This window comes from Lissotriton vulgaris, chromosome 8, assembly GCF_964263255.1.
Source record: "Lissotriton vulgaris chromosome 8, aLisVul1.2, whole genome shotgun sequence".
Lineage (NCBI taxonomy): Eukaryota > Metazoa > Chordata > Amphibia > Caudata > Salamandridae > Lissotriton > Lissotriton vulgaris.
In genome coordinates, this window is record NC_141696.1 from 1,014,289,681 (window position 1) to 1,014,306,045 (window position 16,365).

The following is a 16,365-nucleotide window of genomic DNA, read 5'->3' on the forward strand; positions in this document are numbered from 1 at the left end:
GAACAGGCCTTTGGGGCTGTGCCTCGGCGGATCTTCTGGTGCCTTTGTTTGCACTGTGTTCGCTGGCTGGGGTTCATTTCCTGCCTATGCTCCGTGATTCCTTTGGTGATGGCCTTGACGTTCTTCTACCTCTGGGTCGCGTGGGGTTGTTGCTGATGTCATCTTCCTCTGTGGCTGGGTCTCCGGTCCCCCTGGGGTGCCCTGTGTCCTGGGCTCAGTGGGGGTTGTTCTTCTCTCATGTCCGTGGATGGTGCTGGACTTGGTTGAGGCTGCTCTGTCCTGTACTCAGGAGTTCTGTTGGTGCCTTCTGCGTCCCCTCTTCGTCCTGCGGTTCCTGTGGATGGCAGGTTCCCTTCTTGCATCTTTAGGTGTCTTGGGTCTTTCTCCAGCCTCTGGCGCTGCCTGTGGCTCCGGGGTGGTGGAAGTTTGGGACGTGGGTTGCTGGTCTCCTGTGCTAGTCGGCAGGGTTTTCCTCTTTCCTGATGGGCAGGGACTGTGGGTTTCTTTCCTTGGTGTACCCGGCCATCCCGGTTGGGCTTGGCCTTGGGTCCCGGGGTGGGAGATAGTGCTGTGGGAGTGGCATGCGCTGCTCGTACTTGTTGTTGGGGCTTTGTCAGTTGTGGTTATGGCCGGCTGTCAGTTGCTTGTCGGTTGCCTATGGGGCCTGCCCCGGTGGTCTCTCCTCAGCCCTCCATGTTCCTTCTGCACTGTGGGGTTTCAGGTTTCTCTACGTGCTCAGTTGGTGTCTGGGGATTTCACTTCTGTGCTGTTCATCCCTCTCTTCCTCCGGCGTCTTTGCTTCTTGGTGGAGGTCGCCCCTTTCCTCCCGTTGTGCTGTCGGACTTTGTCCTGGCCGCGCTGCTTGGTTGGTCTGCTGTTCTGATTGGCTGCTGCCGTTGCGCTGGCTGGCCTGTTCGCTGCTTCTTCTGTGCCCTACTTGCTGCGGGGTTTCGTGGAGTTGGCGGCGGCGGTTCGTGGTGGCTGGGTGTCGCCCCCTTGGGCCCTCTGCATGCCTTGCCTGGCTTGGGGCATCCTACCTTTCTCACGTGCCTTGCAATGGGGCCTTTCCGTTGACCCCGCTGTGGGTGTGTCCTCTGCCTTTCGGGTGGTTGCGGTATTGACCGTTTTTTTGGCCCTGACTTGCTGCCTCCTTGTCTGAGTGCCTTGCCCTGTTGGGTTCCTGTCACTGCTTTCTGGTCGGTTCCCTGTCTGTGGGTGGTCATCTTTGGCATTTCCTCCTCAGTAGCAGCGGGACGTTTCTGTTGGTGGGGTCCTGTGTGCGGTGGTTCATGGCTGCTGGGTCAGCTTGGTGCGGGTTCCTCCAGTTCGGGGAGGGTTCCTCTGCCAGTGCCCGTCTCTGGTTCCTGCTGGGTGGCTCTGCTGGACTGGGTGTCCTGTTTGCTTGTCGTGTGTTTTATCTGCTGGGTTCCTGTCGGTGGGGCTTGGGTTTGGGGCCCGCTCCGTTGTGTTGCTGGGGCTTGGGTGTCCGGCGGCTTTGTGCCAGTTCTGGTTCTCCTGGGGGTCAGCTTCTGGCTTCGGCTGGTTCCGTTCTGTATGTTGGCCCTTCGGGCTGCCTTTCCGCAGGCTCTACCTGGCGGTTGTTGGCAAGCCCTGGGTTTTGGGGATGCTTCTCTCAGCTTCCCTGACGCTGCTTCTTTTCTGCATTTCCTGCGGTTCTCTGTTTGGTACACACGTTTTCTGGGTTGCGTCCTTCCCCTTCGGCCTCGGGCCTTTGCCCTGGGTCTTCCCGCATGTCCGGCTGCTCTCGTGTCTCTCCTTCATGCGACGGGGGTTGTGCCTCTTCCTTCTCTGGTCGGCCTCTTGCGGCATGCGGCTGGAGTGTCTTTTTGCTCGGTCTGTTCGGGAGGTCCTTGGTGGTTCTTTTGGTGATCGGGTTTTTGGTGGCCCGGGGTGTGTCTTCCCTGGTCCCCTCTCTGGGCCTGCTGTTTGTCGGGGCTCGTCTTCAGACTGTACTCAGCCCTGTTCCCTTGTCAGGGTGCCTGGACTCTTTTCCTTTGTAGTTTCGGGCCTTGTTTTCCCGGGGCTCCTTGGGCGGTCCGGTGGCTGCTGGTGTTGGGGCACATGGTTTCTGTGGTGTTTCTGGTTCCCTGGGCTCGTTTTCTTCTTCTCTGCCTGTCCGTCTGGCTCCTGTTGTGTTGGTCTCCGGGGTCTGATGTCCCTGCTGCCCTTGTCGGTCCATCCCCAGGGGTGCTCTCCTGGTGGCTCGGCTGCTGTTGCCTTCTGGCTGGGTGTTCGCTGGCTCCTCTTGTGGTGGCTTCGATCGCCGGCCTTTTCTGGGCTTGGCTGGGGTCGGATCGGGTACCAGTTCTGGTCCCTGCTGCTCTCCCGGGAGTCCTCTTGTTGGCCACTGTTGTGTTGTTGGGGCTTGCCCTGGTGTCCTTTCAGGGGTCTCTGCTGATCTGTCTCCGTCGGTCATTCCTGTGGCTTGGTTCTCTGCCTCGATCGGGTGGGTCCTGATTCTGGTGCCTGCGCCCTGTTTCTGTGGACTAGTGTCTGGGTGCTGGGTCTGTCAGCTCGCTGCCTCGGTGGGTGACCTGTGTGCTGGCAGTTTTTTTTGCTGGTTCCTTACTTCGTCCTGAGTTTTCTCTCGACTTCCCGTTCCCGGCTTTTCCACTGCTCTGGCCTTTCCGGTGCGGGCTCTGTGGGTCTGTGCCCGGGGGTTGCTGGCTTCTCCCCGTTGGCGTTTAGCTCCTTCTTTTCTTCTCCTATCCGGGCGGGGGTTTGCGCTCGGTGGAGGTTCCTTCCGGTGGCTCAATGCCCTTTGGGGTTTTGGGCTCTTCCCCTAGGTTCTGTGCGGGGTTTGTGCCTGCTGCCTGGCGGTTGTGCGCCTGGACTTGGCTGTGTTGGGGGTTCCTGTCTGGTTGGCAGTGGCTTGCAGGCTTCCCGTCGGTACTCCTCTTTGCTGTCCTGTGCTTGGTGTTTGTGGGCTTTTTAGGCCAGGTGTTCTGCTCTGGATGTTGTTCCCATGATGCTGGCCTCCTTTTGGTGTGGCGGTTCCCTCCAGCTGGGGCTCTTCTGGGGTTGTCGGTGGCCCCTCTGTGTGTGCAGTGGGCGTCTTTTCGGCTTCTTGGTGCTCCTGACTTCCTTGCGTATTGCCTGGGGTATGTTGCCTGGTTGTTTTTCCGGGTCTGCAGTGTTTGTTTCCCCTGGCTGTCGGGTCCTTCCCTTCGGGGTATTTGCTGCTGGGGTTGGTTGTCCTGCCCGGTCCTCCCTCTGGGCCCCTTGCGGGTCTTGGGTTGTGACTCTTGCCTTTTGGGTTTGCCACCCACATGAGCCGGGTCTAGTGGCTGTCTTGACTGATGCATGCTCTGTAGTGGTCTGTGTTCCTGTTCTTGGTCGCTGGTTTGTATCCTCATGTGTCCTCTTGGCCTTTCATCCTTGGAGAGTCAATGAATTCAGCAGCTCTGCTTTGGAATGTCGTCGCCCCTGTGGGGCGCTTTGAGGTGTTGTGGTCCCTGTCTTGGACGTTTCCCTTCTGTCTGGGCTGTTCGGTTCTGTTTGTTTTGGGTCTGGTTCCGTCCTATGCCCCCCCAGTGGCTCGGCGTTTTGGCTCTGTCACGGGTTGGTTTTGCCTGTGTTCGGTTCTGCTCCTTCCTTGCCTAAGGCTCATTTGCTAAGTTTGGATTTCCGGCGCCTTTTTGCTGTGGTGCCTGCTGGTGGCTGGGTCCTTCTGGGTGGAGGTCTCTTTGTTTGTTCGCTTGGTCCGACTCAGGTGTTGTTTGCCTTCCTGGTAGTTGGTTTCGGTCCACAGTCTTGGTGGCTTTTATTTCTTAAGGGGGTGGTTCCTCCTGTGGGGGTTCGGACCACTGAGTCTTGTCCTCTTTCAGAGGCCTGGGATGTTGGTCTGCTGTGTTTGGGGCACTGTTTTGTGTTTTTTGTCACTCAGTTGTCCGTCTCTGTTTTCGTCTGCTTGCTATGTTCTCATTTGTGCTGAAGGAAGGCGAGGGACAGGTGGTAATGCGTCCATTTCTAACGATAATGGCATTACTCCTAGTCCTACTCCCTTGCCTTCCTTCGAGGACCCTCCCTCCCTTTGCGGTTCAACTGAGTGCTAGCTCAGCTTGTTTATGTACAGGTGGAGGTGGGGGCAGAGTTTTTATGCTGGGGGTGGGTCTGGGTGGGTGGCGGGGCCTCATTTGTGCTGAAGGAAGGTGAGGGAGTAGGACTAGGAGTAATGCCATTATCGTTAGAAATTGATGCATTAGCTGTTTACAGCTTAATTTGGTAGTCTAATTAGGATGCTGTCTGTTTATGGAAAATTACACATATAGTGCCAGGAGACCCATTTAAAGTGAATGACTCAGGGGTATATTATCAAGGACGATGTTAAAATTATCGCCGGTTTGGTGGCAGAAAACTGCAGCTTAAGCGGCGAAAATGGGCTTGATAATATGCCAAGGAGAATTCCAATAGATGTCCATGTTCACACCAGACCATGGACTTCTATTGGAATTCTCAAGAGCATATTCTCAAACCCATTATCTCCACTTTAGCTGCATTTTTCTGCTGCTAATATTTAACGCCGTTCTTGATAACATGCCCCTAAATGTCTCAAAATACCACGCAAACAATAATAAAATAACATTTCGCTGCCTTCAATTTTGAGATTCAAAGCAAAAGAACTGAAATATAGCACTGACCTATCTCCACACTAAACCATGCAATGAGCATGGTAGAAAAATGACATTTCTAAATCCAGCTACCCTTTTCGAATTTCCTTTCACTACTGCGGCACTCAAAATTAAAGTTACTCCATTAAATGTTGTATAAGGGAAGATCTGTTTATCCACATTTATTGGGTTATCCCCTGAGACAGAATACTAGAACATCAGATATTTGAAGGATTCACATCAGAACAGTCCTCATAATATGTATGCCCCAAAGAGCTTGTTAAAATTATAAGCATTTTAACTTGGAAGCACATTTACTGATATGAAGGCTCAGTCTTAGATTTTGCATATCAACAGATTTCTGTACTCTCAAATTAACACAGTGATAATACCCTGTGTTCTGTATGTTTACACTGCAAATCACCCTTGGTAAGAAAGATTCAATGTGAGCACGTCTAGGCATAGCCTGGGCCACTTAGGACAAACATAGCATACACAAAATGATGCCCAGACATGGGTCCTTTGCTCCCTGTGCCACTGAGTTCAATCTAGCCCGGCAGATGAAGGGTGATGCCCCAAAACTGGTCCCAGGATGCGTGTTTCCAGTCCTGGAAAACCTGACCTAGCAGTTTAGGCTGGAATTTTCCCATGAGGAATAAGGTCAAGACTAATTTGCATAAGGCTGGGTCCACACTGGAGTGGCAAGGTGAGCAAAAGAATGATGGATTAAACCCTGTTTTTTGTGACTGGGGGTGAATGTTTGCATGGACGTAAAGGTAGTTTGAATCCCCTATTAAGTACTAGGGTCTTTTAGGGTGTGTCATGGCAATAACAAGTGTACCCTGGTATATAGTGTACCCTGTGTGAGCTTTCACTGGGTATTTTCAACATAGCACTACCCCTGATACTGCCAAGGGCAGAGCCCAGGGCACTCCCAGAGTCAGAAAACGAGCCCAGTATCAAGGGGTCTCATAAGGTGCAAGAATTGGGGCCCAGCTGCAAAAAGGTCCTGATTTCTAACAATTATATAATAAGTAGTATACCAAGGGGGGTGTAGGAAGGTGGAAATCTGACTATACGGTTACCTCCACTTTTTGCCTGGTGTTCTGCTGGTTTTCAACTCAGTTGGACTGGGACCCTGCTATTCAGGGCCCCAGTCTATCCGCTTTCTCATTAAAATGGACTCCATGTACCTTAGGTACATACAAGATTGGTTACAGGGTCACCCTTGTGAGCCCCTGTATATGGTACCCTAGGTACCCAGGGCATATGTGCACCCTAGGCCTACCGGGGGCTGCAGCATTTATTGTGCCACCCCTGGTTAGCCTTCCAAACTGACACCACTGGTCTGTACTTACAGCCTGGGTAAGGTGGTGTAATCACCCCTTACTTAGATATAGTATATCTATATCTACCTTATATATAGACACTTAGTAACCTATAAGTCACACCTATGGCAGGCCTCGACAATCCTGGAGGCAGAGAGCTTGGTTTCGTGTGAGAGGGTGCCCTAGTATGAGCTGAGCCCCTTCGCAGATTTCAGAACTATCTCCTTATAGCTGTTCTATGATATAGTCATACCATATACTCTTAAGTGGATTATATTCCTTACGGTTAATGCTAACTTTGGTTTGGCTTTATCGAAACATGTCGTGTAAGGTGTCGAACACTTTGGAATACTACCCCCCACCAGTTCTGTTGCGGGGGTAGCATTCAACCCTTCTAGAGGGAGAAGACATGTAGTTACTGTTAAACCCGGTTCAGGTTAAACAGAGCCCCAGCATCACAAAATAGATGCTGCTGCCACAGACATGAGTCTGCCCTCCTGCTGCTGGAGGAAACTCTGGCAGGGGAGGCCTGGACACAGGTTTCCTGTTCAGGGAGGTGCCAGCACCTCCCCAGACAGGCTTTAGTGTATTGGGGCAAGGAGGGTTGCATTCAGTGAATGCTTTTCTGACACTGCCTGAGGCACACAAGGTGTTCTATGCATTTCCCAGTTCAAACCGGTTGCTGGGGCACTCAGCCCCAGCTCTGGCATGAAACTGGGCAAAGGGGAAGAGGTGTTACCACCCCCTTCCCAGGTCCACCCATAGGAGGGACCTTAGAGTTAGTCCAACCCCTAAACTTGCTATAAGTATAGAACCCCAATCGCAACAACTTTAGAATACCCTGGATGAAACTCTGATATATAATTCCTGGACCTTCGGCATTCCATTTCGACTGGAAGACGGAAGAATCTCCCTTGTGGTCAAGGAGTGACCACCCTGTCCAAACAGACACCAAAAGCATCTTTGCTGGTCTGCATTTTTGAGGCTCATGCCGGATCCGGAAGACTCTGTGACACAGAACATGGACTTTCAGACATCTCTGATGCTGACCTGCACTCCGAGCAAAGCTCAAACCTGTGGCTGACACAAGAGATGTGGGACCGGAACTCCTAGACATCCTGCATCCTTACTACCGCACCTACTTCCCGAGGTATCCTGAAGTTGTGCATTGGGGTATTTGAAGCCCCTGCCCAAAGCACCTTTTGCACTGAGGCTCAGAGGCACACACTCCACGACTGTCCTGTGGGCCCACTTTGTGCATTTCAGCTTGACCCGTCTTGGCAGTTCCTAGTCCATTGGCTAGTGAGCCCCCACGAAGACAAATCTTCACTTTCATTAGCTTTCCTGATTGTTCCAGGCTTTCTCCCACTCCTCCCCAAAAGAGAAGTTCCTCAGACCTTGCTGGTCTGCACCGAAGCCCATCTTGATATCCTGCGTGGATTGCGGTTGCCAAGGCTTGTTGGTTCCAATCTGGATACTGACACTGCAGACAACTAGATCCTTTAAGAGAGAGCTTTAATCCAGCTCCTGGTTGTCGTCGATGCCTCCTGGTCCTCGTGGCTGAAGAGGCAAGCTTCACCTTCTCACCTGAAATCACCCGACACTGGCTGGCATCTTCCTATCGCCATCCTGGTCACTGGCTAGTGACCCAGACTCTGTCCCTTCTGCTTTCAGGTTCTTCACATCTCTGATCCACCCTTGGATCCACCTGGACACTTTTCCTCTGGTCGCCTGCAGCACTTCAGGTCCTACTTCCGTTCCTAGCATCAACATCACTTTAACTTTGGTTTTTAATGAGTTTCTGTTTTTTATCATATTGTACATGAAGCATATGTTACCCCTCTTTCGGGTAGGGAATCTCACTGCATATAGCATATAGCCAAAAGCATTTGGGGGCTCAGCAGAAGGTCTGGTATGTGTGCCAACTCTGTTCATGTATCCAACCTGACCTCTTTTGTACACAACCTGTGTTTTTGTAGAGGAGATTGCATGAAGACTTTTAACCTCTGTGTAAGAACTTGGCATAATACTTGGGGTGGGTGACTCTCCACTTCTAGAAATTATCAGAACCTTCATCAGGATGAACCCTCAAAGTCACTCAAATGACCAGAGCTCAACACCCTGGTAGCTATAGCGCAGTGCAGCAAGTTTTAACTTAGGGTAACGTGTAAAGTATTGGGGTAGTACTCCAATTGTAATAAAGTAAAAAAAGCAGAACAGTAAAATTTGTAAACTGAATTAATAAAATGAAAAAAATGACCTCCTCATGTACCGTAACTGGTGCTCATGTAAAGCGCTCCAACAACTTTGAGTCGAGCCTGCACTATATAAATCAGCAAAAAAAAAAATGAAAAACATTCCATAAGTAGAACCGGAACTATGATTTTTTTAAAAGTTTTAAGTAGAAGCAGAAATAAAGCCAAAAAAGAACAAATTGCCAATGATAGTCAATGCTTGTGGTGGGAGCCACTAAATAGGGTCCTCCTGGTCAAAGATTTTACCTTCTGACATAGGGCCTGATTTACATCTTGGCGGATGGGTTGCTCCATCACAACGGTGATGAATATCCTGTCTGCCAGAAAATAAAATCCAAAGATATAATGAGATTTATAGTTCAGAAGATGGGATATCTGTCACTGTTGTAACCCATTGGCCAAGATCTAAATCATACCCATAGTCTTTTAAGTCTCAATACAGCACAAGAGTACACTTCTAAAGCCCCCTAGGATCTCAAGGGAGACATTTTTAGATTGACAGGGTGTCAGACAGAGGCCAACAGCAAGCGCCAGCCCAGGTCCTGTTGCCACTGGCCAGCTGAGTACTTCCAGAAAATGACCTCCTGCTACTTGTCTCCCTATATCCACAGAGGAGTTAAGCCTTATTATCATTGGAGTCCAATTCTTTGTCCTGGGTATAAGAGGGACCAAGTCCAGTCCTCCAGTGCTCCTCCCGGGTCATAGACAGCAGGTCCTCTTATGAGCTTTTGTAGGTTTAGGTAGAGTTCTGAATTGAGTGCCTGGACGTGCCACATTTATGGCTGACATGAGCTATTCAGGGCTGTTGGGTGACTCCTGACCCCTTGTTAACCAATGGGTAAAACGTTCCCAGGGACAACTCTGCCCACCTCTGTTGTTAGTTCCTATTTTCTTTGAAGCAAAAAGTCCCAAAATGCAATGTTTCAGTGTAAATCCAATACAGCAATACAGTCTTCAGTCACATTCAACTAGATCTTTAAGGAATGTGTGTGGGGAGTGTACTCTGGTAATACTTGTGTCCTCCTACTTCTTAAATTAAAAGCACGTTTGGATCAGGTAGTGTGCCCATGACAAAGCAAGAGACAGAAGGCTGGCAAAACAAAGTAAGGTCCTTTAGTAGCCAGATAGTGGATGAACCAAGATCTTTTGGGTATTCTGTTCTCTGCATTTCAAGTACCTCCCAATTGTTATATGTAAATTCTGAGGAAAGAAGTATGGTAGGACAACACCAGGATTCTCCAGCTCCCACACAGCAGATCTACAAGAATTGTTTTGAAATCTTGTTCACTCCCTTTCCAGTGCACAACATGTTTTATATGAGAACCCAGAGACAGAGGTCGGGCTAAAAAAAATGCATGGCCTCCAGCAGCAAGAAGACAAGGGATCCACAAGAATTGTCTTGACATCCTGTTATCTCACTTTTATGTGCAACCCCAGTGTTTTATGTTGCTTAGCAGACATGTCAAGCAGGATTTGACACTGTGCTCTCAAAAGGAGGCCTACAGCCCCACCCTGCATACTCTACTGAAATCAGTCGCGTAAAGTCTCCCCCTTCAGATCAGTCTATTGTTTGTACCTGGGAGGCATTTCACACCTTTTTCTTTGTTCACACCAATTCAAGGCTAATCACTGGCTGTTTCTTTGTTCTCTCATGATGTTTCTTTATACTTTTTCACACCAATTTAAGCTAATAGTTAGATGGAAACAGCTGGAGAACAATTAAAAATTAGCACCCAGGACCTTCAGGTGTACAAAAGTTAATATTTAAATGACATCAGACACTTGAACTGGATTTTAATAACTAGTAAAAACAACTATTTAATCATGTTTCTAGCTCGTCCCATTCTTTTGATACAGTATTAGTAATTTCATCTGCACTGGAACTGATATGCCTGCCACAGCAAAAAAAAAGCTTTTTTAAAGATTAGGGCCTTGTCACGGTAGGCCTTTCAAATATCATTGTCCTTACCTTGTGGACTACAAAGGGGGTCACTCATTAATTTTTTTAAGTGGGGTTCTCTCTAGTCATAAACAGTCATGTTGTCAGGCAAAGCTGCAAAACTGTCACTGTATTTGATGGCACAAAAGGTGTGGAAGTCCACTTGAGATATTAAACTTCAAGACTCCGCATATAACTTGTATTGTACGCCACGGTATAGAGTAGATTAACTATATCAATTTAGAAATATGGCAATTTGAATATGTTTTAAGGAGTAGCAAATACACGTTTGTACTGGTTAACTGTGGTAAAATGCACAGAGTTCTAAAGCCGCCAAAAATACTGGTTCTAGCAAAAGACATAAAATAATTTGACGTGACCATGCTGAAAAGATGAATTTTCTACACTGAATTTTCTTGGTGTGTTGTATTTTACATTTTTTGTAATTGTTTTTATGTTTTACAGTTTTGAACTATTGTTTTTTAACTTTTTATTTTCTTACTTTTTAACTGTCGTTTGGAACATATTTTTTATATGGTTTCTGTTTTCCTCCAGTCCTTATGTTCTTTATAAAGATTATCTTCCATAGCCTTACAAAATATTCCTTTGTTTGTTTCTACAGAGGATACAAGGTTTAGGAAGTGCATGCAATATTTGTTAAATGCAGCATCTTGTCATGACTTTCTCTTGGTAGTGGTGCAAAACTTACTCTGGCCCCTTCTGTTGTCTTTCTGTCACTCCTTTCTAACACTTGACTTTCTGTCACTCCTTTCTAACTTAGTGTGATCTATGCTGTTGGATGCTTAGTCTTCAGGTGCTTCCACATCCCACTCTTTCCCATTGAGTATTGGTCAGCGTTATCCCTATGGAGCACATGGTTGCACAAATTGCACATAACCTCCAATACAGTTATTTCATTCTCCTGCTTGAAGTCAGGAAAGCTGCCACACTACTGATTCTTTCTCGGACCTCCATTGTTTTGCTGCTGCAGATATCAATGGGATGACAATCATGTCAATGTATTCCAATGTTACACCTGTGTTAGGCCCAGTATATGGCGTGTTTGGTGTTTCTTAGTGTTCAGATCTCTCCAAGGCCATGATGGAGTGTGATTATATTTACACCAAACTGCCTCTTTAAAACATAATTCCGGTAATGTGGGTGAAGAAAATCATTTGAGGCGGTACCTAAAGGCTGGGGAAATATGTTTTATCTGGATTCTCTCAGTGGCCAATCAGATGCTTACTTTAACTTTTTTTTATTGCCCGTTAGATACTGAGGTACTCATGCAGGGATCATAGAGCCAATGCCAGCGTGCTATGTTACTCCTGCAGGCCCTTTACTTCCTTTTCAGGGTATTTTGAGAGCACCCTGGGACCAAAACTTTTTAAAAGTTGTGTTGACTATGAAGATGTCATGGTTGTTTGTTTATTTCAAAGACACCCAAAAAGCTAGGGCTTTTAAATAGGGGATTACTAATAAATTGTATTGAGAAGGCTGTTGAGAGCTTATTTGAGCCTTTGCAGAGGCAAACGTGGAAGAAGCATTACCCTTATGATCATGCAGCATTTTTTAAGCCCCTGTATCACTACAGCTGCCTGCTGCCACCCCACTTTTGGCCAACCAACGTGGAATTCCACAAGCTTTTTTGAAGATCAGGGTTTGAATAACATCAGCTGTATTGCAGAAGGCAGCTTTGTGAAGAGATGTCAAACATGGACTTTTTTCATCCTCCCAAATGAACGCTCATGATATGCAGGATGAGGACATGGTCAAACTAAATACAAGACATTTTATATGATGGTAACCAATCTACTTGATGTTATCAGATGATCTCAATCAAAAATACCGTAAGGACTTTTTCTTGTATAGTTAGCCCATGTTGTATTCTATATAATGATGGAATTCCCAGTAATGGACGTGTTACATTGCTTTGTGTACCTTATCTCTCATCACATTCTTTGTCACCTTGTTTTTATTTCTGACCCTGATTTTACTCTTTGAGTAGGAATGTCTGCCTGTCTCTTTATACTCCGTGCCCTATCAGGAGAAGCTGTGTGCTTACCATTCTCATCATTTCAATTTCTCTTCTTCTTCCATCAACCTAAACAGATTTCTCATGGGCTTATTTTCGCTTGTCCTCAGTCCTAAGAAGAAATATTTAATACATTCTGTGCAGCACTGTGGATTTCTTAGAGTAGTTTCCCTTTCTGAAGGTAATCAAAAAGTGGACTCAACAGACCATTCAATTGTGCAGTAATTGACAGTAATCTCCATTGGAAAGAAACACCCTTAGCAAAAAAAAAGAGTTTGTTGGTTAGTAATTTTTTTGCAATGGATAAAGGACTTTTCACTCTAATGATACCATGATTTTGATCAACGATGATGCATACGTAAATCATAGTTTGCACAGATATTTTTGATTGTTTAGGATAAATTAATAGTAATTTTGCTGGTTTGAATTTAATATAGTTGATGTCTGACATCCAAATTTGAACAATGGGTAGGGTTTAGTCTGGATGAGAAATAACATTAGGAGACAATAACTTACTATAAGGCTGTGCATAGCCAATGGTGTGAGTAGTATAAGTTCCCAGATGACCCAAGGATAACTCCAAGGTGTTCTACGTAAAGATTAAAATGTGTCGGGGCCAGAGTGGAACCTGGTTGTATCCTTTTGTCAAGGTAATAGATCTGATTAAGAAGTATCTTTACAGCTATTGAGAGTGCTTAATCAGATAAGATTTAAATACATTAAGATATAAAATATCAACACCTGTGTGCTCTTTGAGGCAATTGATCAATTTGGAATGATTTGCCGTGTCAAAGGCAGCTGATAAATCAACAAAAAAAAACATTAACATTTCCATTGTCAAACATTTGAAGTGCGTCATCAACAACCTAGAATAATTGCAGTATAAATACAAAAACCTTGTCTCAGACTTGCTTTATCAAATGCTGGTTGTCATAGAAATGTTGTTCACAGTGCAAGACTACACAGCAGTTCTTTGTAAGGAAGCAAAGTCCTCTGACAGGCTAGAAGTTGATTGAGTCCTCAGCCATACTCTGGTTTCTTGTTGTCCAATGTTGCCTTGAACCATGGTCCATAACCATTCTGTGGTTCCACCCTTCTATACTGCCTGATGTGAGATCATAGCTAATAACTCAGATCTTTTAGGAAAACATCCTTTACAACGCAACTTTTACCACGCAGTGCCTTTACGACGCAACTTTTACAACGCAAACCATTACAATGCATTGCGCTGGGGGGCGCTCTAGGATAGGGAATAGGTTTAATTTACTATGGGAATTATAGGGAATAGGTTTAATTTACTATCCAACACCTTCCCTACTATCCACGGGGACTGGAGTCGGAATAGTAAATTAAACTATTCACTATCCAGCGCCCCAAAGCACTATGCGATGTAAAGGTATGCATTGTAAAAACCGAGTGGTAAAGGCATGCGTGGTAAAAGCATGCGTTGTAACGTCATACATCCATCTTTTGCGATGTGTACTGAAATTTGATCTGAGAAGTGGCTGAATTGTTTACTCTTAACAAAAGCCAACAATAAAAACTCCTAGAAAGTTGCTTTATTTGAAGATGTCATTCACTGTGTGTTCTTTTTAAGAGCAGGCAACTCATTAGGAAAGTAATTCATGCATTCATTTTAAATGTTATTAGAGATGCTGACATCTTGATTGTGCACGATAAGGGAGATAGGTTGAAGGTTATTCACAGGCATCATTGCCATAGTGTCAATATTAACATTTGTAGTGTCAGAATGTATCACATCTTATGCCTTGTCACTACTTGATCTTCTGCATAAAATTGGATTTTTTTAGCATTCTCCAAACCATTCTCTTCGTGCTTCATCTTGGTGACCTATGTTTTCCCTTCTACCCCTCTTCCTTAATGTCTTTGTTAACAAGCATGAAGCAGTGGCATAAATATAGTAAGAACATTTAAAAATATGGACTATAGAAATGACCAATCCCAAAATGTGTAATTAATTTGAGAACAATATTCTTCACTTTTTTAAATCTCTTTTTTCCAATAGGACCCACAGTCTCCTGTCTTCAAGCATTAGAAAGCTCATATGTTGAGGCTAAAGTGTCGATATACAAATAAAAAAATCTGTCAACGTCACAAGAAGCTTTCCAACATGGCTTAATGGGGAATTTTTTTTGGTGCATACTCATTGTCCCCAAGTGATCACATAGTGAGAAAAACGATAAACATGACTAGTGGTGTATATACTTGCAAAGCAAAGGACTGGGTTTCAGGGAGGAGTCCTGGATACAAAGTAATGAGTCCAATAACAATGAGAGCAAATCTAATCTGTTTGCAAGAGTGTTGAGAAACTTTTCACCTGTTCGTCAGCTGGAAGGTCATCATGAGAACGTAAGAACAGTGAAAGGGAACCAGAATATGTATGCCATTGCTCTGGTGCTTGTTCATTAGGAGTTACCAGAATACATGGATCATTGTCAGTGATTGAAGACAGTCTTTTCTTGTCAGCATGGCCATCACTTAACAGGGCTACACATTTAATACACCCATGTGTTCTTTACCCAAATGGTAGATCCGATTTGCTTGCCTCATACTGATTTGTGACCTACTACATTTCTGTTTTTACATCATTTATCTTACATCAGACTTCCTTCTTAGGGTATACAATTTTATGTCATCATTATCCCTTACTATTCCTTTCTTGCTGATGTTTTGGAATAGGTATGCCAATTCATGCAATTTGTGAGGAAAGACTATACATTGGACGAGAGTTGTGTGGTAATACGATGATGTATAAATAATGAGTGTTCATTAGATATAGTTCCTTCAAATATCTTTCAACAGTAACTGTTTTTTATGAGTGGAGTGCTAATTAGTAAGATAAATATGGACCTATAGAAAAAGTTGTAGTTTAATAGTCGATAAAGGCTGGACTTGATTTGAGGCATTACGTTGCTCTGGCATTGCTTGATTGCTGTGATCTTCATAATCAAAACCAGCACAGAATAGATTTGAGTTAATTTTGGAGTAGCTGATGAGTGGTCTTATCCCTGATGTGACAGAAAATCGTATGCTGTTTCTTTATACTTTATTAAAATTAATGAGACTTTAGTTGAATGTTTTAAAATATATATACTTCACTTATTTAGCCAGTGTGATATGTTTTACCTTTTTCTAGGTATGATCCAAAAACAGACACTTGGACAATGGTGGCACCTTTAAGTATGCCTCGTGATGCTGTTGGTGTTTGTCTTCTCGGGGACAGATTATATGCTGTTGGAGGATATGATGGACAAACATACCTTAACACAATGGAGTCATATGACCCACAAATAAATGAGTGGACAACGGTAAATGACTGTGTATTTTATGTTTTTCTAAATCTCCTTCCAGGAGTCATGTGTATTAGAAGTTAGTGTACTTGTATGCTTCTTTAGTAAACTATTATAAACATTAATGCGATCTGATAAACTGCTTGTCAAGTCATCTGAATACATGTTAAAAACGATAGAGAAAAAGGAAATTGAAAGAACATGTTTATTGCTAACAATGCAAGCACAAACCACATTGGTGCAAAAAGTAAAATACGCACAAAACCTCTCAATGTAATATATAAATAAATACACATTTTAATGCACTACAGTCCCATTTCCTAATTCTTTCTTTTGGCATCTTTGGGGCAGAGAGGATCATATGAGGTCACCTGTAACAAATTGGCTACAGTTTGTGAAAGACATCACTGTGTTGGTCTCTATGAATAAGTGAGACCTCCTCAGGATAATGCTCAGAAGATCAGTGAAAAAAAACCAATGAATATGATTTATTTACCTGTGTGATAACTAACAAAAAAGATAAATGAATGTTATGGTCTCGTTTAGAGATGGAAAGAAGGTAACAAAGTGCTCTTGTCATGTGTATCGGAGATGTGCCCATAAGGGGGTTTGATTAAATCAATTCAGAAACCCAATATTTATTACAAAAACATCGACTTTTTTCCTTCTATTGCCATAAATCACACAATAAAAATCAGACTTCAATATATACAGATAGATTATATGTTTATGAACATATAGGCACCATATTGATGAAAATCCAATGTGGGGAACCGGAGGCATGAGTTTTTAAAGAATAAACACTTTCTAGTGCTTAAAAACCTATAGAGCCACTTTGGGACTTCTGGTCATGCTTGACACTAAGT

General features: G+C 44.9%; 1 protein-coding gene across 1 annotated transcript in view; it reads left to right on the forward strand.

Moving 5' to 3' along the window:
* The window catches only part of KLHL1 (kelch like family member 1), a 1,646,193-nt gene that overhangs the window by 1,610,397 nt on the left and 19,431 nt on the right, over nt 1-16,365 (forward strand). The window contains exon 10 of the mRNA XM_086934899.1: nt 15,346-15,517. Within this exon, the coding sequence (XP_086791025.1) occupies nt 15,346-15,517 (172 nt within the window). The remainder of the gene's footprint in view (nt 1-15,345; nt 15,518-16,365) is intronic.